The sequence below is a fragment of the Salmo trutta genome, chromosome 36 (assembly GCF_901001165.1).
Source record: "Salmo trutta chromosome 36, fSalTru1.1, whole genome shotgun sequence".
In the NCBI taxonomy this organism is placed as follows: Eukaryota; Metazoa; Chordata; class Actinopteri; order Salmoniformes; family Salmonidae; genus Salmo; species Salmo trutta.
The window spans coordinates 36,527,390-36,550,624 of record NC_042992.1 but is presented as its reverse complement, the minus strand read 5'-3'; the positions used below and the strand labels follow the sequence as shown (position 1 = coordinate 36,550,624).

Below are 23,235 nucleotides of genomic sequence, written 5' to 3'. Positions count from 1 at the left end.
GAATACCTGAGCAGTATACTCTTATTTGCATTTCCTAAATGTAACATAACCTCTGTAATGGTGGGCCCAGCCTCCGAAGTGACTCTTTACACTGTATTCAAGGGTTTCCTTTGTGTTGTTTTAGGAATGCTGCATTATCTCACCAACCCCCTCTTGTCACATCTCTGTGAAGCCAATAGAACGGAGGGTAGAGGTGGTTTATCCACTCGCCTCTGAGTCCAGGTTGCTCAAACAGAAACATGAAGGTGAGGTTACGGCCCACTCTGGAACTTCAGCTGGAACCTGGAACAGAGAGGAGCAATTGCTTTACAGTTGTTTATTATGGGAAGACATTGAACACATTGTTAAAGATTGCTCAAGGTTTTAGGGACGGGTGTGGTGGGGTAATATTTTATATATTATATATACCTCACATAACTTGTGATAAGACTATACAATTAATTAACAAAGTCTATGAACATGTTTATCTGACTACATAAAGATGATTTAGCAATGTGTAAGGGCCATAGTTGTGTTAAAGGAATTAACTATCAAGCACTGGTAATGAAAAGTGAATATCAAAGAAGGTATTATTTAATAACTTTGCTAAATGAATGAATTCACATTATATAAGGCATAAAGCTTAAGTCACAAAGCAATACTAACATTAACTAAACATTCATAATCTAGGCATGATCAGACATGGAGACAGAAGTCATAGCCTAAAAGGCCATGCCCCAAGAGTCCATGGGGAGGAGAGAGAGAAACCGTGTATCTCACACAACTAGAGGCGAAAAAACTGTAGATCCCCATTACTCCACACACAGGGATGCATCTAAAGCTCTCCCTCGCCCTCCATTTGGCGAATCTGACCATAACTTTATCTTCCTTATTCCTGCTTACAAACAAAAACTCAAAAGGCTAGAACTGCCAAAGATCGAATCCCACTACACCGGCTCTGACGCTCGGTACCGGACTGCCAAGTCTGGGACCAAAAGGCTCCTGATCAGCTTCTACCCCCAAGCCATAATACTCCTGAACAGTTCATCAAATGGCTACCCAGATTGTCTTGCACTGGCGCCATGCACACTCACTGGACTCTACCCATACACTCACGTATATTACACTAACACTCCAACACACACACACACGTGCATATTGATGCCACACACTCACACAGACACACTTTCACACTCCATATATGCTGCTGCTAGTCCTACCTACATGTACATATTACATTAACTACCTTGTACCCCTGCACATTGACTCGGTACCAGTACTCCTTGTATATAGCCTTGTTATTAATTGTGTTACTATTTCCTTTTTTTTTTTTAGCAAATGTAGCTTATTTTTTAAACTCTGCATTTGAAAGGGGTTGTAAGCATTTCACTGTAATGTCTACACCTGTTCGCAGGATTGAGTAGGTTACTTTCTAAAAGTAATCTGTTACAGTTACTAGTTACCTGTCAAATTGTAATCAGTAACGTAAGTTTTGGATTACCCAAACTCAGTAATGTAATCTGATTACATTCCGTTACTTTTAGATTACTTTCCCCTTAAGAGGCATTACAAGAAAAGCACACAGATTTTGGGTAATGTATGTTATCAATTGAACAAAATTAATTTCAGGATAAATCTGTCACATGGAATGACGCTGGAGAGACGGAGCAGGTACGGGGAGTAAAACATTTAATAAATAACGGACATGGAACGAGACAGGAACAGCGTCAGCAAACAGGTAACACAAAGAAAAGACAATCAATGAAGAAGCGGGGAACAGAGCTGGGGAACTGACAATTATAGGGGAGGTAATAACAGGTGATGAGTGAGTCCAATGTCGCTGATGCGCGTGACGAGGGAGGGGGGGAAGAGCGGGAGCAGACGTGACAAAATCAATGTTAAAGTTTACATAGCTGGCCATATATGGATGTTAAATTTTACTTTATGGGTTGGTTATATAGGCTTCTTCTGACCCATCACTTTCTACTACCGTAAATAAGCCGCAACTTTTTCCCAGGCTTTGAACCTCGCGGCTTAAACAATGACGCGGCTAATATATGGATTTTTCCCGCTTTCAATTTTTTTTTCTCCAAAAAAACACATTCTGTGACTTGCTCAGTTTTTTGGCGGCATGAAGCTTTCATTAGACCAATGAAATTGCCGAACGGGTTAAGGTCAAACAACTTTTTTGTTTACTGTTTAGATTAAATCGAGCGCTCTCAAACTTCCCATCATTCTGATTACGGTAGTCATTTTGTCACCCTCATCATGGCAAAGACACGGAGAAATGCATATGATGCAGCTTTCAAGTTGAAGGCGATTGATCTGGCTGTTGGAAAAGGAAATAGAGCTGCTGCACAGGAGCTTGGTCTTAATGAGTCGATGATAAGACGTTGGAAACAGCAGCGTGAGGAATTGACTCAGTGCAAAAAGACAACTAAAGCTTACTGCTAATTATTATTTTTTTGTTACAAGCCGTGTTTCGTTAAAGCCTATTTATTTTTGTTACAAGCCGTGTTTCGTTAAAGCCTGTGTAAAGTTAATTTGTTTCAATGTACCGGTAGGCACCTGCGGCTTATAGACATGTGCGGCTTATTTATGTTCAAAATAATATATATTTTTTAATTCAGTGGGTGCGGCTTATATTCAGGTGCACTTAATAGTCCGGAAATTACGGTACATATAATAATACGATTATATTAGACTTTGGTTTTTAATGTAAAGATATATCAGAATTCCAGTCATTCCAATAAATGTTATACCCCTTGATCTTCAAGAATAGGATTTGGAAATATGAAAGTATATATTATCCAAATTGTTTTACCTGAGCATAACCTCCAAACTAAGGACTTTATAGCCAGCCCTGCTCTGTTGTTAATATTTTGTTGTCATGGAGGACTGATTGGGCTCATTGATATCATCGGATGGGGCCACAGTGTCTTCTGATCCCTCCTGTCTCAGCCTCCAGTATTTATGCTGCAGTAGTTTATGTGTCGGGGGGCTAGGGTCAGTCTGTTACATCTGGAGTATTCTCTTGTCTTATCCGGTGTCCTGTGTGAATTTAAATATGCTCTCTCTAATTCTCTCTTTCTCTCTTTCTTTCTTTCTCTCGGAGGACCTGAGCCCTAGGACCATGCCTCAGGACTACCTGGCATGATGACTCCTTGCTGTCCCCAGTCCACCTGGCCATGCTGCTGCTCCAGTTTCAACTGTTCTGCCTGCAGCTACGGAACCCTGACCTGTTCACCAGACGTGCTTGTTGCACCCTCGACAACTACTATGATTATTATTATTTGACCATGCTGGTCATTTATGAACATTTTAACATCTTGACCATGTTCTGTTATAATATCCACCCGGCACAGCCAGAAGAGGACTGGCCACCCCTCATAGCCTGGTTCCTCTCTAGGTTTCTTCCTAGGTTTTTGGCCTTTCTATGGAGTTTTTCCTAGGGAGTTTTTCCTAGCCACCGTGCTTCTTTCACATGCATTGCTTGCTGTTTGGTGTTTTAGGCTGGGTTTCTGTACAGCACTTTGAGATTTCAGCTGGTGTACGAAGGGCTATATAAATAAATTTGATTTGATTCAAGTTGAAAAATACAGTGGGGCAAAAAAGTATTTAGTCAGCCACCAATTGTGCAAGTTCTCCCACTTAAAAAGATGAGAGAGGCCTGTAATTTTCATCATAGGTACACTTCAACTATGACAGACAAAATGAGAAAAAAAATCCAGAAAATCACATTGTAGGATTTTTTATGAATTTATTTGCAAATGATGGTGTAAAATAAGTATTACATTGTGTTGTTTAGGTGTTCCCTTTATTGTTTGGAGCAGTGTATATATATATATATATATATATATATATATATATACACATTATACATATATAGTATATACATACATATATATATACATATATAGTAATGATAGTAATGTATACATATATATAGTAATGATAGTATATACATATATACTATCATTCAAAAGTTTGTGGCCACTTAGAAATGTCCTTGTTTTCCATGAAAACATACATGAAATGAGTTGCAAAATGAATAGGAAATATAGTCAAGACATTGACAAGGTTATAAATAATGATTTTTAATTGAAATAATTATTGTGTCCTTCAAACTTTGCTTTCGTCAAAGAATCTTCCATTTTCAGCAATTTCAGCCTTGCAGACCTTTGACATTCTAGTTGTCAATTTGTTGAGGCAATCTGAAGAGATTTCCCTCCATGCTTCCTGTAGCACCTCCCACAAGGTGGATTGGTTTGATGGGCACTTCTTACGTACCATACGGTCAAGCTGCTCCCACAACAGCTCAGTAGGGTTGAGATCCGGTGACTGTGCTGGCCACTCCATTATATACAGAATACCAGCTGGCTGCTTCTTCCCTAAATAGTTATTGCATAGTTTGGAGCTGTGTTTTGGGTCATTGTCCTGTTGTAGGAGGATATTGGCTCCAATTAAGCACCGTCCACAGAGTATGGCATGGCGTTGCAAAATGGAGTGATAGCCTTCCTTCTTCAAGATCCCTTTAACCCTGTACAAATGTTTTATTTATTTTTATTTTACCTTTATTTAACTAGGCAAGTCAGTTAAGAACAAATTCTTATTTTCAATGACAGCCTAGGAACAGTTAGTTAACTGCCTTGTTCAGGGGCAGAACAACAGATTTGTACCTTGTCAGCTCAGGGATTCAAACTTGCAACCTTTCGGTTACTAGCTCAACGTTCTAACCACTAGGCTACCCAAATCTCCCACTTAACTACCACCACCAAAGCAATTTCTTACATAGAATTGCCTTCATTTCTCAGAACAAGAATAGACTGATGAGCCTGTAATCGAACCCACAAATGCTGATGCTCCAGATACCCAACTAGTCTAAAGAAGGCCAGTTTTATTGCTTCTTTAATCAGCACAACTGTACTAACATAATTGCAAAAGGGTTTTCTAATGATCAATTAGCCTTTTAAAATTATAAACTTGGATTAGCTAACACAACGTGCCATTGGAACACAGGAGTGATGGTTGCTGATAATGGGCCTCTGTATGCCTATGTAGATATTCCATAAAAAAATCTGCTGTTTCCAGCTACAATAATCATTAACAAAATTAACAATGTCTTAACTGTATTTTAATGGACCAAAAATGTGCTTTTCTTTCAAAAACAAGGACATTTCTAAACGACCCCAAACTATGAACTGTTGTGTGTGTGTGTATATATATATTATATATGGATATAGCAACTACAGACTGCCCCTTTAAGTCTATCAAAAGTGGGCAAGTTTGAGCATGTGTCCATTAGGCCTATGGATTTTATATTTTTTATTAGCATGAGCAATAAAAGCTCCACATTTATTCCATAGGCTTGGATCCGCGCTATGCAGCTGTTGCAAGAGTGCATTTTTCACTGGCTGTCCACTGGTTTCAAAAACAGTGATAGATAGGCAGCTTAAACTTCTTGAATTCAACTATTATTGGGTTCAAATACATATTTAGATTTGAGAACAGCCAACCACAACAACCACAATCTGTAATGTGCAAGTTGTTAAATGAGAGAGCAGTAGTGTGATTCACATCAATGAGCTATGTAAACTCAGCAAAAGAAGAAACGTCCTCTCACAGTCAACTGTGTTGATTTTCAGAAAACTTAACGTATAAATATTTGTATGAACATAACAAGATTCAACAACTGAGACATAAACTGAACAAGTTCCACAGAAATTGAATAATGTGTCCCTGAACAAAGGGGGGGGGGGGGTAGAAATCAAAAGTGGCCACCAGCTGCATTAAGTACTGCAGTGCATCTGCTCCTCATGGACTGCACCAGATTTGCCAATTCTTGCTGTGAGATGTTACCCCACTCTTCCTCCAAGGCACCTGCAAGTTCCCGGACATTTCTGTGGGGAATGGTCCTAGCCCTCACCCTCCGATCCATCAGGTCCCAGACATGCTCAATGGGATTGAGATCTGGGCTCTTCGCTGGTCATGGCAGAACACTGGCATTTCTGTCTTGCAGGAAATCACGCACAGAATGAGCAGTATGGCTGGTGGCATTGTTATGCTGGAGGGTCATATCAGGATGAGCCTGCAGGAAGGGTACCACATGAGGGAGGAGGATGTCTTCCCTGTAATGCACAGCATTGAGATTGCCTGCAATGAAAACAAGCTCAGTCCGATGATGCTGTGACACACCGCCCCAGACCATGACGGACCCTCCAACTCCAAATCGATCCTGCTCCAGAGTACAGGCCTCGGGGTAACGCTCATTCCTTCGACGATAAACGCAAATCCGACTATCACCCCTGGTGAGACAAATCCGCGACTCGTCAGTGAAGAGCACTTTTTGGCAGTCCTGTTTGGTCCAGCGACGGTGGGTGTGTGCCCATAGGTGACGTTGTTGCCGGGGATGTCTGGTGTGGACCTGCCTTACAACAGGCCTACAAGCCCTCAGTCCAGCCTCTCTCAGCCTATTGCGGACAGTCTGAGCACTGATGGAGGGATTGTGCGTTCCTGGTGTAACTCAGGCAGTTGTTGTTGCCATCCTGTACCTGACCGGATGTACCGATCCTGTGCAGGTGTTGTTACACGTGGTCTGCCACTGCAAGGACGATCAGCAGTTCGTCCTGTCTCCCTGTAGCGCTGTTTTAGGCATCTCACAGTACGGACATTGCAATTTATTGCCCTGGCCACATCTGCAGTCCTCATGCCTCCTTGCAGCATGCCTAAGGCACGTTCACACAGATGATCAGGGACACTGGGCATCTTTCTTTTGGTGTATTTCAGAGTCAGTAGAAAGGCCTCTTTAGTGTTCTAATTGCCTACCGTCTGTAAGCTGTTAGTGTCTTAACGACCGTTCCACAGGTGCATGTTCATAAATTTTTTATGGTTCATTGAACAAGCATGGGAAACAGTGTTTAAACCCTTTACAATGAAGATCTGTCAAGTTATTTGGATTTTTACAAATTATCTTTAAAAGACAGGGTCTTTCTTTTTTTTTTGAGTTTAGATATCAATAATAAATTATATCCGTATTGCCGTAGACTACACCAATGCTGTCATTCTTAACTCCAAGCGTTTATTCAAGACATAGCTTGGACTGTAGCCTACAAAAGCCTATTCCTGTTCTTTTCCCGCGATCCATCAAACACATTTGGTGTGTCACCATAGTGGTCTCTGACTTGTGGTCAGACTCACTCAGGTGGAACAAACTTAAACATGCACCTTTTTTCAATGCTGATTTGAATGTCATTGAGATAACTGAGAAGTGCAATGATTTTTTTTCTCGCAAAAATCCTTTCTGAATAAAAGTAATCCTCGAAGCAATCTAGTTTTTTGAAAAATATCTGTAATCTGATTACAATATTTTTGCTGGTAACGTAACGGATTACTGTTACCTTTTTTTGTAATCCCTTACATGTAACGGATTACATGTAATTCGTTACTCCCCAACCCTGTCACGTCCTGATATGTTTCACCTGTCATTGTGCTTGTCACCACCCTCCTCCAGATGTCACCCATCTTCCCCATTATCCCCTGGGTACTTATACCTGTGTTCTCGGTTTGTCTGTTTCCAGTTCGTGTTGTTAGTCAAGTCAACCAGCGTTTTGTCTCAGCTCCTGCTTTTCCCCAGTCTCTCTTTTTCTCGCTCTCTTGGTTTTGTTCTCTGCCTGCCCCTGAGCCTGCCTGCCGTCCTGTGCCTTTGCCCCTACACTGGATTACCGACCTCTGCCTGACCTGACCCTGAGCCTGCCTACCGTCCTGTGCCTTTGCCCCTACACTGGATTACCGACCTCTGCCTGACCTGACCCTGAGCCTGCCTACCGTCCTGTGCCTTTGCCCCTACACTGGATTATCGACCCCTGCCTGCCTTGACCTGTCATTTGCCTGCCCCTATTGCTGTAATAAACATTGTTACTTCAACACAGTCTGCATTTGGATCTTACCTGAAACGTGATAAACCCTGTGTATTCGGCACATGTAACAAGTGAAATTTGATTTGAACATGATAAACGTAAATCTGGGACACTCCAATTAGTATGATATGTTTCGTTTTGTATGCTATGTATTCATTTGTGGATGTCCATCATCCATTTTTGTATGTTATGTTACAAATTACGTTTCGTATGATATGTTATGAATTCCAATTTGTTGTGGCTAACGTTAACTAGGTGGCTAACGTTAGCTAGGCTAGGGGCTAGGGTTAAGTTTAGGGTTAGAAGTAAAATTATAGGGTTAGCGAAAGGGTTAGCTAACATGCTAAGTAGTTGCAAAGTAGCTAATTAGCTAAATGCTAAAGTTGTCTATGATGAGATTGGAACACACAACCTTTGGGTTGCTTTGGGTTGCTAGTTGTTCGCATTTTATGCTCACCCATCCGTCCATCCATCCCGACCAACCACCCTACTTTTATTTTTGCCTTAAGTAACTTTCTGTCTTATGTAATCATACCAAACGTAACATATCATACTAATTTCAGTGTTTCAGTGGATTTACGTTTACTGTGTTACGTCTAGTCCATGAGACCAGGCTGGTCAGGTGTTGAGGAAGTATAACCTGAGCAATTTCATCTTCCAGCTGCACTTCACTACCAGCAGAGGGCGCATTTTGACTGCTGGCCAATTCAACAGCGACTCCTTCACCCACAACCCTACCCACGCTGCCAGCGAGCTGCAATGCCAACAATGTCACCTCCCTGGGCACCCACTGGGGGTTGTTCGACGCCACCTATGACCCCACGACTCCGACCCCTCATATGGGCAATACCACAGTGATGCCCCCAAACTTATCATGACTGAATTCATTGAAAAACTCCCCTGAGTAGATTTGCAGGTAACTTATGTTATAACCTTATTGGATGACTTGAATACATTTATCAGCATTGAATCGTTCATATGGAGTTTTCTTCATTTAGCATTTCCTTCAATACTGTAAAAAAAAAAGTCTGTGATTCTCATGTTATTTGCTGGGAGGAGTCTTGGCTAAGTTCTCTGGCTTGCTTGTAGGGACCTACTGTGGAAGCCTATCATCACAAGCATCACATTTGCAGCTCTAAAATGATATGAAATGCTTCGCATAATAGGTGTGACAGTGTACTGTAGATGATTGTCCCTCAAATGAACGACTCACTCATGAGATATATCAGGTTTGAATGAGAGCCCAGTGTTTCCACCTCCCTGTTGTCCTTAATATATGTGGAAAACAAATTGTAAAATGAGTGCTTTTGTTACGTCTGCTCCCTCTCTGGCACTCGAGGGCGCCAGGCTGCCCTTCATCACGCACACCTGTTACCATCATAACGCGCATCAGCGCTCACAGGACTCACCTGGTGTCACAGCTGTCTTCATGAATGGACCAAGGCGCAGCAGAAGTGTGAATACTCATGGTTTTTATTTACCAAAAAAAGGAGTAGAGCATCCACTTGAAAGAAACAATAACGGTGACAACAGCAGGAACAGTCTGCAGGCTAAAAAACGCAGTGCAAAACAACACAATTCCCCACAAACACACAGACAAACACACCCAACTAATATAGGACTTCCAATCAAAGGCAACACCACACAGCTGCCTTCAATTGGAAGTCCACCCCAATTACCTCTACATAGAAACACCCAACATAGACAGAACAAAGAAAACCCAACTTCTTCTGCCACGCCCTGACCAACACTTATACACCTACTCCACCTGCTGGTCAGGACGTGACATTACCCCCCCCCCTAAAGGTGCAGACCCCGAATCCACCTTCAAAAGAAAAAACACAAAACACCCAAAACAACCCGAAACAACAAAACCAAAATTCCCCTCTACTAAAGGGAGGGAAGGGAGGGTGGCTGCCGTCAACGACGGCACTGTGCTACACCCCCCCTCCCCAACCCACCTATATCTGGAGGTGGCTCTGGTTCCGGCCGTTCCAGGCTGTCGGGCCACTCTGGCATCGCCGGGGGGCAGTCGGGCCAGTCTGGGCAGTCTGGCAGCTCGGGACAGTCTGGCAGCTCGGGACAGTCTGGGCAGTCTGGCAGCTCGGGACAGTCTGGGCAGTCTGGCAGCTCGGGACAGTCTGGGCAGTCTGACAGCTCGGGACAGTCTGGGCAGTCTGGCAGCTCGGGACAGTCTGGGCAGTCTGGCAGCTCGGGACAGTCTGGGCAGTCTGGCAGCTCGGGACAGTCTGGCCACTCCGGCAGTTCAGCGCAGTCTGGCCACTCCGGCGACTGTTGACTGGCGGGCAGCTCCGACGACTGTTGACTGGCGGGCAGCTCTGACGACTGTTGACTGTCGGGCAGCTCTGACGACTGTTGACTGTCGGGCAGCTCTGGTGATGGTTGACTGTCGGGCAGCTCTGACGACTGTTGACTGTCGGGCAGCTCTGGTGATGGTTGACTGGCGGGCAGCTCCGACGGCTGTTGACTGGCGGGCAGCTCCGACGGCTGTTGACTGGCGGGCAGCTCCGACGGCTGTTGACTGGCGGGCAGCTCCGACGACTGTTGACTGGCGGGCAGCTCCGACGACTGTTGACTGGCGGGCAGCTCCGACGACTGTTGACTGGCGGGCAGCTCCGTCACACAGCCCTTGTGCCCCCCCCTAAAAATTTCTTGGGGGTGCCTCTCGGTCTCCCAGTCCTTGCCAGCCTTCTTCCGCTGCTTGGTCCTGTGAAGGTGGGGAATTCTGTCACAGCTGTCTTCATGAATGGACCAAGGCGCAGCAGAAGTGTGAATACTCATGGTTTTTATTTACCAAAAAAAGGAGTAGAGCATCCACTTGAAAGAAACAATAACGGTGACAACAGCAGCAACAGTCTCAAAAACGCAGTGCAAAACAACACAATTCCCCACAAACACACAGACAAACACACCCAACTAATATAGGACTTCCAATCAAAGGCAACACCACACAGCTGCCTTCAATTGGAAGTCCACCCCAATTACCTCTACATAGAAACACCCAACCTAGACAGAACAAAGAAAACCCAACTTATTTTGCCACGCCCTGACCAACACTTATACACCTACTCCACCTGCTGGTCAGGACGTGACACCTGGACTCCTTCACTTTGTTGATTGCCTTCCCTATTTCTGTCTGCTCCCCCATTTGTTCCCTGTGTCAGCATGTCCAGACACTGTCCTGTTCCATGTCCGTTGCTGATTAAACGTTCACTCCCTGTACCTGCTTCTTGTCTACCAGCGTCGACCCTTACAGCTTCCATGGACATGTTAATTGTTCCCTTTTGATTAGCACTGAGATTCTAAGTGTTACAACATCCAAGTGTATTGGGAACAGACTGTAGCTTCTGTTTTATGCTTCTGTTTCATATTGAAATTAACAGTCAAAGTTGTGAAAGTATTGTTGAGGTTCAACGTATGTCATTTGACGTACAGCGTCTACCTGTTATTGCTCCTATTTCAGCTCACAGACACATACTATTTAATTTGAAAATCATTTTATTAAATCGATTAAAGTTTGAGGAATTGGGAGAGCATGGAAGAGTAAATGCAGACTAAAATTACATTACTTAAGATATGAAAGCACTTCTATCATCAGAGGTATTATTGCGACTAAATATATTTTAATCTAAAACCTGAGATTCATTGTACCTTTTAATCTGTGTGCTTCTATCTATTGACCGTGAAAGGACAAGCATTTTATCTACTGAATCATGAAAGGACAAGCATTTTGCTACACTCGCTATAACATCTGCTAACCATGTGTATGTGACCAATACAATTTAAATTGATTTGAAAATCACAAGGAGAGATACTCACAGTTGAAGTTGGAAGTTTACATACACCTTAGCCAAATACATTTAAACTCAGTTCCACAATTCCTGACATTTAATCCTAGTACAAATTCCCTGTTTTAGGTCAGTTGGAATCACCATTTTATTTTAAGAATGTGAAATGTCAGAATAATATTAGTGATTTATTTCAGCTTTTATTTCTTTCATCACATTCCCAGTGGGTCAGAAGTTTCAATACACTCAATTAGTATTTGGTAGCATTTTCAGTTTTGCCCACACATTTTCTATAGGATTGAGGTCAGGGCTTTGTGATGGCCACTCCAATACCTTGACTTTGTTGTCCTTAAGCCATTTTGCCACAACTTTGGAAGTATGCTTGGGGTCATTGTCCATTTGTAAGACCAATTTGCGACCTAGCTTTAACTTCCTGACTGATGTCTTAATGTCTTAAGATGTTGCTTCAATATATCCACATAATTTTCCATCCTCATGATGCCATCTGTTTGTGAAGTGCACCAGTCCCTCCTGCAGCAAAGCACCCCCACAACATGATGCTGCCACCCCCATGCTTCACGGTTGGGATGGTGTTCTTTGGCTTGCAAGCCCCTTTCTTTTTTCCTACAAACATAACGATGGTCATTATGGCCAAACAGTTAAATTTTTGTTTCATCAGACCAGAGGACATTTCTCTAAAAAGTACGATCTTTGTCCCCATGTGCAGTTGTAAACCGTTGTCACGTCCTGGCCAGTATAAGGGTTAATTGGTATTGTAGTTTGGTCAGGACGTGGCAGAGGGTATTTGTTTTATGTGGTTAGGGGTGGTGTTTTTTCTAAAAGGGCATTTGATTTAAGTATTCCGAGGTTTTTGGGCACTGTTCCTTGTTTACGTATTTCTATGTTGATCTAGTTAGTTGTATGTCTCTGTTTGGTTAATTGGGGTGGACTTCCAATTGAAGGCAGCTGTGTGGTGTTGCCTTTGATTGGAAGTCCTATATTAGTTGGGTGTTTTTGTCTGTGTATTTGTGGGAGATTGTTTCGTGTTTAGCATGTGTGAGCCTAACAGGACTGTCAGTATATCGTGAGTTCGTTTTGTTATTTTGTATGTTCATCTTTGAGTTTATTAAACGTTCAAAATGAACTATCTCAACTCTGCTGCATATTGGTCCTCATTTTCCGACGATGATTTCGCTATATCGTCTGACGACAAAGAAATCCCTGACAACCGTAGTCTGGCTTTTTTGTAGCGGTTTTGTAGCAGTGGCTTCTTCCTTACTGAGCTCCCTTTCAGGTTATGTGGATATAGGACTCGTTTTACTGTGGATATAGATACTTTTGTACCTGTTTCCTCCAGCATCTTCACAAGGTCCTTTGGTGTTGTTCTGGGATTGATTTGCACTTTCCGCACCAAAGTATGTTCATCTCTAGGAGACAGAATGCGTCCCCTTCCTGAGCGGTATGACGGCTGCGTGGTCCCATGGTGTTTATACTGGTGTACACTTGTTTGTACAGATGAACGTGGTACCTTCAGGCATTTGGAAATTGCTCCCAAGGATGAACCAGACTTGTGGAGGTCTAAAATTGTTTTTCTGAGGTCTTGGCTGATTTCTTTTGATTTTCCCATGATGTCAAGCAAAGAGGCACTGAGTACAAGAGGCACAAGGTACTCGGACGACTGTTGGAGCATGACCTGTACGTCAAGGCTGAGAAATGCCTGTTCTTTCAACAGTCTGTCTCCTTCCTAGGGTATTGCATTTCCACATCAGGGGTGGAGATGGAGAGTGACCGCATAGCAGCTGTGCGTAATTGGCCAACTCCCACCACGGTAAAGGAGGTGCAGCGATCTTTAGGGTTTGCCAATTACTACCAGAGATTTATCCGGGGTTTTGGCCAGGTGGCTGCTCCCATTACCTCACTGCTGAAGGGGGGTCCTGTACGTCTGCAGTGGTCTGTTGAGGTGGACAGGGCTTTTGGGCAGCTGAGAGCTCTGTTTACCTCGGCTCACGTGCTGGCCCATCCGGATCCCTCTTTGGCATTCATAGTAGAGGTGGACGCATCAGAGGCTGGGATCGGAGCCGTGCTCTCTCAGCGCTTGGGCACTCCACCGAAGCTCCGCCCTTGTGCTTTCTTCTCGAAGAAGCTCAGCCCGGCGGAGCGGAACTATGATGTAGGGGACCGGGAGCTGTTGGCTGTGGTTAAGGCTTTGAAGGCGTGGAGACATTGGCTTGAGGGGGCTAAACACCCTTTCCTCATCTGGACTGACCACCGCAACCTGGAGTACATCCAGGCAGCTAGGAGACTGAATCCTCGTCAGGCAAGGTGGGCCATGTTCTTTACCTGTTTTGTGTTTACCCTGTCCTTCAGACCAGGTTCCCAGAATGTTAAGGCAGATGCTCTGTCCCGGCTGTATGACACAGAGGAGCGGCCCATGGATCAGACTCCCATTCTCCCGGCTTCCTGCCTGGTAGCGCCGGTCGTGTGGGAGCTGGACGCGGACATTGAGCGGGCATTGCATACTGAACCCGCTCCACTCCAGTGTCCCGTCGGACTTCAGTACGTTCCATCTGCTGTCCATGACAAGTTGATCTATTGGGCCCACACATCACCCTCCTCTGGTCATCCGGGGATCGGTCGGACGGTGCGCTGTCTGTCTGGGAAGTACTGGTGGCCCACCTTAGCTCGGAACCTGAGGGTTTATGTTTCCTCCTGCTCGGTGTGCGCCCAGTGTAAGGCTCCTAGACACCTGCCCAGAGGTAAGCTACATCCCTTACCTGTTCCACAACGGCCTTGGTCACACCTGTCGGTTGATTTTCTAATGGATCTTCCTCCCTCACAGGGGAACACCACGATCTTGGTCGTTGTGGTTCATTTCTCTAGTCCTGTCATCTCCTCCCTCTGTCCGGTCTCCCTACGGCCCTACAAACTGCGGAGGCCCTGATTACACAAGTCTTCCGGCACTACGGGGTGCCTGAGGATATAGTGTCTGATCGGGATCCCCAGTTCACTTCGAAAGTCTGGAGGGCGTCCATGGAACGTTTGGGGGTCTCGATCAGCCTTACCTTGGGTTTCCACCCCGAGAGTAATGGGCAGGTGGAGAGAGTGAACCAGGATGTGGGCAGGTTTCTGCGGTCCTATTGCCAGGACCGGCCGGGGGAGTGGGCGGCGTTCGTGCCCTGGGCAGAGATGGTGCAGAACTCGCTCCGCCACTCCTCCACTAACTCCTCCCTCTTTCAGTGTGTATTGGGGTATCAGCCGGTTCTAGCACTGTGGCATCGGAGTCAGACCGAGGCTCCTGCGGTGGACGAGTCGTTCAGACGCGTGGAGGAGACCTGGGATGCCGCTCATTGTCACCTTCAGCAGGCCGCACTGCGCCAAAAGACCAGCGCGGACCGTCACCTCAGTAAGGCCCCGATGTTCGCACCAAGGGACAGGGTCTGGCTCTCGACCTGAAACCTGCCCCTCTGCCTGCCCTGCCGGAAGCTGGGACCGCGGTTTGTGGGGCCATTCAAAGTCCTAAGGAGAGTGAACGAGGTATGTTACAGGTTACAGCTCCCCCTGATTACCCCTCGTTCCATGTGTCTCTCCTTAGACCGGTGGTGGCTGGTCCGCTCCAGGACTTTGAGGTGTGGGAGGTTCCTCGGACATCGAGGGGGCCCTGGCGTACTCCGTCCATTCTATCCTGGATTTAAGGCGTCGGGCGGGGGGCCTTCAGTACCTCGTGGAGTGGGAGGGGTACGGTCCGGAGGAGAGGTGCTGGGTTCCGGTGGCTGATGTTTTAGACCCTGAACTACTGCGTGAGTTCCACCGTCGCCGGTGTTGACGCACTGCTGGAACCGCACGTCGGGGGGGGGGGGGGGGATACTGTCACGACTTCCGCTGAAGTCGGCTCCTCTCCTTGTTCAGGCGGCGTTCGTCGGTCAACGTCACCGGCTTTCTAGCCATCGCCTCTCCATTGTTCATGTATCCATTTGTTTTGTCTTGTTCCCTGCACACCTGGTTTTCATTCCCCAATCAATTCATATGTATTTATTCCTCTGTTCCCCATCATGTCTTTGTGTAGGATTGTTTCGTATTACATGTATTTGGATATTGTGATTTTGTTACGCGCATTTATTTTTTTCTATGTTCCGTGTTTTAGGCACATTTATTGTTATTTTTTGTGTTGTTTTCTTACCGGAATAAATTGCGCCTGTTCACTACACTCTGCTCTCCTGCACCTGACTTCGCCTCCGATACACACTCAATACACTACCGGTCAAAAGTTTTAGAACACCTACTCATTCAAGGGTTTCCTTTATTTCTACTATTTCCTCCATTGTAGAATAATAGTGAAGACATCAAAACTAAGAAATCATAGTAGTGTAGTAACCAAAAAAGTGTTCAACAAATCAAAATATATTTTAGATTTCAGATTCTTCAAATAGTCACCCTTTGCCTTGTTGACAGCTTTGCACGCTCTTGGCATTCTCTAAACTAGCTTCACCTGGAATGATTTTCCAACACTCTTGAAGGAGTTCCCATATATGCTGAGCACTTGTTGGCTGCTTTTCCTTCACTCTGCGGGGCGACTCATCCCAAACCATCTCAATTTGCTTAATTTCTGGGGATTGTGGAGGCCAGGTCATGTGATGCAGCACTATCACTCTCCTTCTTGGTAAAATAGCCCTTACACAGCCTGGAGGTGTGTTGGGTCAATGTCCTGTTGAAAAACAGGACAATGCCATAATATGGATTTAGCTCTATTTGGTAAAAGACCATCTTCTTATACCGGCCTACCTTGTCACAACACAACTGATTGGCTCAAACGCATTAAGAAGCAAAGAAATTCCACAAATGAACTTTTAACAAGGCAAAGTTGTCATGAAGGGTGGGTATTTGAAGTATATTTTAATATTTTTTGCTTACTACATGATTCCATATGTGTTATTTCTTAGTTTTGATGTCTTCACTATTATTCTACAATGTAGAAAATTGTAAAAATAAAGAAAACCCTTGAATGAGTAGGTGTTCTAAAACCTTTGACCGGTAGTGTATACACACGATTATAACATAAAAACGAAATACATCTCAAATGCCATCAATAGGGAGAAACATACACAAACAGTACATAGTGTAACTAATGTTACAGGTAGGCCATGCATTTTCAGTAAGCAGAACATTATTTAATGATGAAGACATGATCATGATTCCTCTTCAACTCAATAGACTTTAGATCATTTAATGAATTGTTCAAATTGTTTGATGTCTCGATTAGGAAGCATGTGTGTTGTTAGTAAGCAGTTCACAGATTATGTCTTATATCATTTGCGAGGAAATGATGTAATGTTAGGTGAACTCTACTTGTTTTTAGGTTTGTGCTACAGTTATTAAGAGTTTACTAATCAACAAAGTCCCAGGATTTAACTTCCTTCATAACAATTACACTCAAATTAGTAGATTGACGAATAGAATGTATGGTTATTCAAATAAAAGTGGACAATCCATATCAGAGACCGTAAACTGACACCAAGTTTTGTTGATTAATACAGTATCAAGTGTATTTTAGACTTAGGGATCCGATTAGGTATCAGACATGGAGGTCAAACATGTTCACAAGGGCTGCGTTCACACAGGCAACCCAATTCTGATATTTTTCCACTAATTGGTCTTTTGACCAATCACATCAGATATTTTCACATCAGATCTTTCACATCAGATCTGATTAGTGAAAATAACATCACAATTGCCTGTCTAAACGCAGCCAAAGTGCCCACATCTGAGTTCAGCTCTGTCAGACACACAATACATGGCATCAGAGGAGGCTGGTGGGAGGAGCTATAGGAGTACAGGCTAATTGTAATGGCTGGAATGGAATAAATGGAATGGAGTCCAACACGTAGTTTCCATGTGTTTGTTACCATTCCATTGATTCCATTCTAGCCATTACAATGACAAGTCCTCCTATAGGTCCTTCCACCAGCCTCCCCTGCATAGTGTGCACTGCAGCCTTTGTATCTCAGATTTCATGTCTCCTAAATCTCCTCAGAGTTGGCTTGTGCTGTGCATCATGAAACTCAATCCCTGTTTAAAATTACACAATGTTCCTCAAGTCAAATAAGCTATTTATTAGTCATATATTAATACATGTTATAACATGATTCATGAGTTCAGATATAATATAAAAAGACACAGAAAACTGTACTTTAAAAGCTAGTAAAAAGCTTTAATCCAACACAAATCAATCAAGTTCAAGCATTACCTCTGGTGCCCACAGGAAATAAATACACCGCAGCTGTAAGCAACAAAATAACATACAATATTGATTTAGATACTGATATCAAATCTTCAGTAAACTATAGCAGCAAATTGTCTAAGTTCCTGTTGAGAAACAAATCCAAATCTATCAGTGCATAATCATTCAATGTTAAAAAGGACTTATGTCTCCTTAGTTCTGTATGGTTCCACCTCAGATGACGTCACACCAACAGAGTGATGATAACACCATCATCCTGCCCTTGCCACAGCATCTCCCCCTTGAACGCCACCTTCCCATGCCTCCTGGCTCTCAGAAGAATCCCCACCACCTTGTCAGAGATGCGTACGTATCTATCAAACAGTTCTCTGAAAGTGACGCGGGTCTTCCCGTCGGGATCTGGGTCATTCATAGTCCTGATCACATAGCACATGTCGGCTATCTCACCGTGGATGTGTTGCTCGGCTCGCCTGGCCCGTTCGGCTGTTTTCGTGCCTTCTTTGGGGCGTCCGTAACCCTCCTCGCCCTTGCGGAGGCGTAGGGACATTGAGTATTCATAGTCAAAGTCATCACTGAAGGGGTTGAGCTTCTGGTTGACGGTGTGCATCGAGGACCAGTTCTGCCAGCGGCTCTTCAGATTGCCCACAGCACTGTACTTCCTTGAGAGAGCGTTGATCCTGTTGGCGTCATCCAACTCCTTTCTGCCCCTGTGAAGGACAATCACAAAAATATTTACCAAAAAATGTAACAATCATCAATCATGGCAACATCTATTTCCACTCTAAAGCTCAGAACAGGTTTTGCACTATACCGTTTTATTTTAGCAAAAATGTGCTGTATAAAAATGACATAGGTGTATTAGCATTATCCTTTACATATTTGGGGGCAATGTGCAATGACGGGCCGTCATGCACCATCACTTGTACATGAAGAAATTGAACTCACACTGAGATGGAGGGTATTTTGACCCTCACCCATGACTCAATTTTCCTTTTCGGTAAGACGCTGTCATTGTCCCTCTGCTTGGCCTCCCCGGATGACCCAGTGCTATCTGTCTTTACAGGTTTAGAGGTGTCTGTCTGTCCAGGTTTAGAGCTGTCTGTCTGTCCAGCTTCAGTGCTGTTTGTCTGTCCAGGTTCAGTGCTGTCTATCTGTCCTGGTTTGGAGCTGTCTGTCTGTCCAGGTTTACCTTGGCCGCTCTCCGCCTCAAGGGCCCTTTCCTCTGCCTCAGAGTACCGACTATCCTCTGTGTCCACGCTACAGGTGCGCCCATCTCCAACTTCTCCCTCTGACGGTACATTCCGCTCCTTCTCCTTCCAGCTGCAGGTCAGCTCCAACACATTGGAGCACTTTCTGCGGAGTGTGGGCGACGCTCTCTTGCTCAGCATCCTGTCTATCTCCTCCCCTGGTGGTGGAGCCTCCTTACAAATCCGCTCGGTCAGAAATGTAATGCCCACACTCCTCTCCTGAATGCCGCTGGTCACAGTCTTCACCACCTGCTTGGTCTGGATCCGGGACTCCCCTTGAAGCACTAGCAGAGTCTTCCTTTTATCCACCGATTGGGAAGGAGGAGAACTGCCTTGGGACTCCTGCTGGTCAGCTGAAGGGTTGTTCTGATCACCAGGTAGGTTGGTGCCAGTGGTGAGATCCTGACTGGGACAAACCCTCTTCTCCCAAGTTCCTAATTTAGTGGTGCTTGGCGTCTTTGGTGGTTCGTCCCAAAGCTCTCTTAGGGCGTCAGGAGCCCAGCCGACAGGCTCCTTGGCCTGCTTGTCCTTGACCTCGGACACCCAGTTCTGCCAGCTCCGGGTCAGGCTGGACACCATGCAGATGGTACGCAGCTTCTTGATGTTCTTGTTGGTGGAAGGCTTCCTCTGGCCAGCCTGTGCAGTCAGTGTCAGGTTAGGCTTTTTTTTCAAATGTTCTACTCTTGCCAGACTACTTGCTTATGTTCATGAAGCTTCTCTCTCTTCCTCTGTGGGACTGTCTCTCTGACCCTAATTGCCTGCCCTGTTGCCTTCTACCCTAACTCCGGCTTAAAATGGGAGGTGTGAACTCTACATGACGTTGTAAAGTATTTGAGACATCCCCGCCTCCCCGCTGATCGTCTTTCCCTGACACTTGCCAACCTAGAGGGATTGGTGTGCTCACATTTCCTCACGGACCATGGGCCATATCTGGAGGTAAACAGGGCAACAGAGCAAAGGTGCGCTAAGCTCTTAAAGGACCGGCGCTAACGTGTAGCTAACCGCCTAGACAAATGCAAAGACTAGCTGATCTATAAAGCTTGTTTGGATGTGACGCCTCAACGCGGTCCGGCTTTGTTTGGTGTGAGGAATACATGGGGATGCATCACTGCCTCCTCTCACGACTTGCATTATGTTCTCAGGGAAACCATGCTTGTGTACTGCCCCCAGACTGTAATCTACGCATTATTCATGATAATTTTCCAATTTGACATGACAACCACAAAGTCCATACAGTTACTGTATATGGAGGCCCAAGGGCATCCTTTTGTACGTGATATTGCAAAAATAACATACAATCAGTATATTACACAGCGAGAGCAAACATGAATGAGATTAATCCACATTTGCATTTTCGATGATGGTACTACTTGCAAATGTCACTACATGACATTGGTGGTGATTGCTAATCACAACTCCAAGGCCAAACTGCCTGTACAGTATATCACATGTCAGATGACAATGCAGCAGCTGCTGTCTAGAAAAGAGCTATCAAAATACTGCCAGTAGTTCAGATGACCTTGTAGACGATAATGAGCAAATCCCATAAAAGCAATCCTGTTTAACAGTGTCAATCCAGTTGGGTGGCCTGTCTGGATGCATGTGTCACCAATATTTGTGTTGGCGAAGGCATGAAATGTAATGTATTCAAAATCACAATGACTTTTGCAGGAAAAGGGAATCTAAGAAAGGGGACATGTGACGTTGAATCAAAGTGGAAAACTGATTAGACTGGCAAAAAGTCATCAACGTAAAGGAATTTTGTCTTTTTTTCACACAACTTTTAACCTAAAAGCAATGAATGACATGGTGAATTCATGTTAGTTGACAACTCAACCAAATGTATATCAAAACTAGACGTTGAAATTACATTGGTGCCCAGTGGACAATCAATCAAGTCAAGCTCATGCTCAAAACAGGTCAGTGACAGACAGAAAGACAGTGAGGGTTGGTGCAATACAGAAAGATACAATTGGATTTGACAGCATCTGTAAAATAGATCAACTAGCAGAAACACACAAGAGAACATTAGCTTACAGCACAGCTCAAATTCTGCTCTAGTTTGCACGTTTGCTGCCAGCGCCAGGTTTTATTTCTATAAACACAAACACTTACTGCATTGTCACCTGAACAGATAGATGGATGATATATATCCACACCGTGCATGCCATGCAAATATGCTGTATGGAGTGTGCTTAGGCAAGAAGCTGAGAGCAGCTATACCTACACAGGCAGTTTTTTTGGGTCACAGGGACCAGAGGGGGTGTCAAAGACAGAAGGAGACATTTGACCCAAGGACCAAAGGCACACGGACTCTAACCAGGAAAGAATGTGATACCTGGCGAAGACGAGGAGCTCCTGCTTACGCATGTAGGGTTTAGTCTTGCAATGCACCTGGTAGAGAGATTAAAGTTTAGAAACAGGGAGGAGCACAGACTCTGGCATTGCACCCAGTGCTTCAAGACTACATTTCATGTTAGAAAATGGGCATGTGAGTTTTAGATGGATACATGTGTATGTGTCCAGCTCTCTAGACATCACCTAATGTGATAGTGTACATGTGTGGATGTTTATGGGAATCTGTGTGTGTGTTAATCTTGATATTTGTATGGGTCAATGAGTGGAAAGGGATATATTAATAGAATCTGTCCGAAGCATACACAGGCCAGCAAGCTGGTGAGAGGCAGCTGTTGGCAGTCAGTCACACGGTGTGGAAGTGTGTCAGTGAGCATGAACAGAGGACTCCTGTATACCTCTTCAGGTCATTCCGAATACCAGATAACCCCATAAGCAGGTTAGAGCGCCACCTTATGGACAAATATGTGGATTACCTCTCAATCACATGTTTGGGGATGATAGGGTACTCTGTCACATTGTTCATCTTTGAAGAGGATTTCTAAATATAATTCATATTCAAATCACATGAAATCAGGATATAATGTTTTTTTGACTATAAAAAAAATCTGCAAAATTATAAGAATTTAGCAGTGTGACATTTTTGGGAGGTAATTGGTACTTTGGGCCTGGGCCTTGTTTTAGGGAAATGCCTATAGAAAACATATCTGGGTACTCAGATTAACTTGTAGATAGAAGTCTGTGAAAGTTTAACAAATGTCATTGTAAAGTTTACACCTTAAAGAACCCATATAAAGACAGTTTAGAGTTTTGAATTCAATTATATTTTTGGATTTTTTTTTGTCTAAAACATACATCTCAGCGTTTAAAGAAAATCATCCAAAAGTATTTCTACTGACATCTAGTGACAAAAGTAGGAACTTCACCTGGACAAGGTAGTGTTGCAAATACACATTCACCAACTATATTCATCACACAAGAACTCTAAAAAGCAGCCGTTGTTGAGAACGGTAAGCTCAGTAAAACACCAGCAGAGGTCCCCACAAGGTCAGTGTTGAGTCTGTAAAGCTCTGTAGTGCTAGAGAAAGATGCTGGAGAAAAATGTTCTGTCTCCAGTGGTCAAATAACCTACAGGGGATTGAGTGGGTGAGCGAGTCAGAGACGGACAAATTAGGTCTATGGTTTATGAGGAGTTAGAGAAACAGATGGAAAGACAGAGGAAAGGCATGTTGAACTAGAGCTGTTGTTACCAAGCCTGATCCACCATCCTGATCTCGCAAGCTTACATTGTTTCAGGATGGTGGATGCGGCTAGTGGTTACCATGTACTGTATGTACTCAGACCGGACACAACCCTTCATGCTGCTTGTGCTGTATATCACAGACTAATAAATATCACCTCACCCACTGCTGCCCCAGCTTGCCATCAATCAGAGTGTGGTAGCTCATACCCAGAGTGGACCAGGCAAATCAGATGGTTTTCATTCTGGCTCCGCTCATAAACTGATTCATTACATTCACTATTCAAAGAGATGGTTGCTTCATTTGGAATTCCAGGTGTAAATGCTATACATTTCTTATTGAAAGTCCATTCCGGTCTGGTCTTTTAGGCCACCTGGACTGGTGGTTCAGACACCGCATCCAGGCCCGCGGGAAGGGCCAGAGCAGTGAGTGCACCTGCGTTTCCTAGCGTGT

At 44.3% G+C, this 23,235-nt stretch overlaps 1 protein-coding gene across 1 annotated transcript; it reads right to left on the bottom strand.

Annotated features, from left to right (window-relative positions):
* Positions 1-17,888: 17,888 nt before the first annotated feature.
* Positions 17,889-22,989, bottom strand: LOC115176138 (actin-binding Rho-activating protein). Its single transcript, XM_029735972.1, has 5 exons — positions 22,945-22,989; positions 21,525-21,580; positions 20,091-20,116; positions 18,885-19,884; positions 17,889-18,646 (listed from the first exon to the last, which is right to left on the bottom strand). The coding sequence occupies exons 1-5, from the start codon at positions 22,987-22,989 to the stop codon at positions 18,163-18,165; spliced, it is 1,611 nt and encodes a 536-aa protein (XP_029591832.1). The 3' UTR covers positions 17,889-18,162.
* Positions 22,990-23,235: the final 246 nt, after the last annotated feature.

What these genes read in the sequence shown, in the direction of transcription:
- LOC115176138 (XM_029735972.1), bottom strand. Translation starts at nt 22,989, where the DNA reads ATGAGCTACCACACTCTGATTGATGGCAAGCTGGGGCAGCAGTGG. An exon ending in CCCATGGTCCGTGAGGAAAT is followed by an intron (nt 19,885 to 20,090) that starts GTGAGCACACCA and finishes CATGAACATAAG; the next exon opens with CAAGTAGTCTGGCAAGAGTA. An exon ending in AAAATACCCTCCATCTCAGT is followed by an intron (nt 18,647 to 18,884) that starts GTGAGTTCAATT and finishes TGTCCTTCACAG; the next exon opens with GGGCAGAAAGGAGTTGGATG.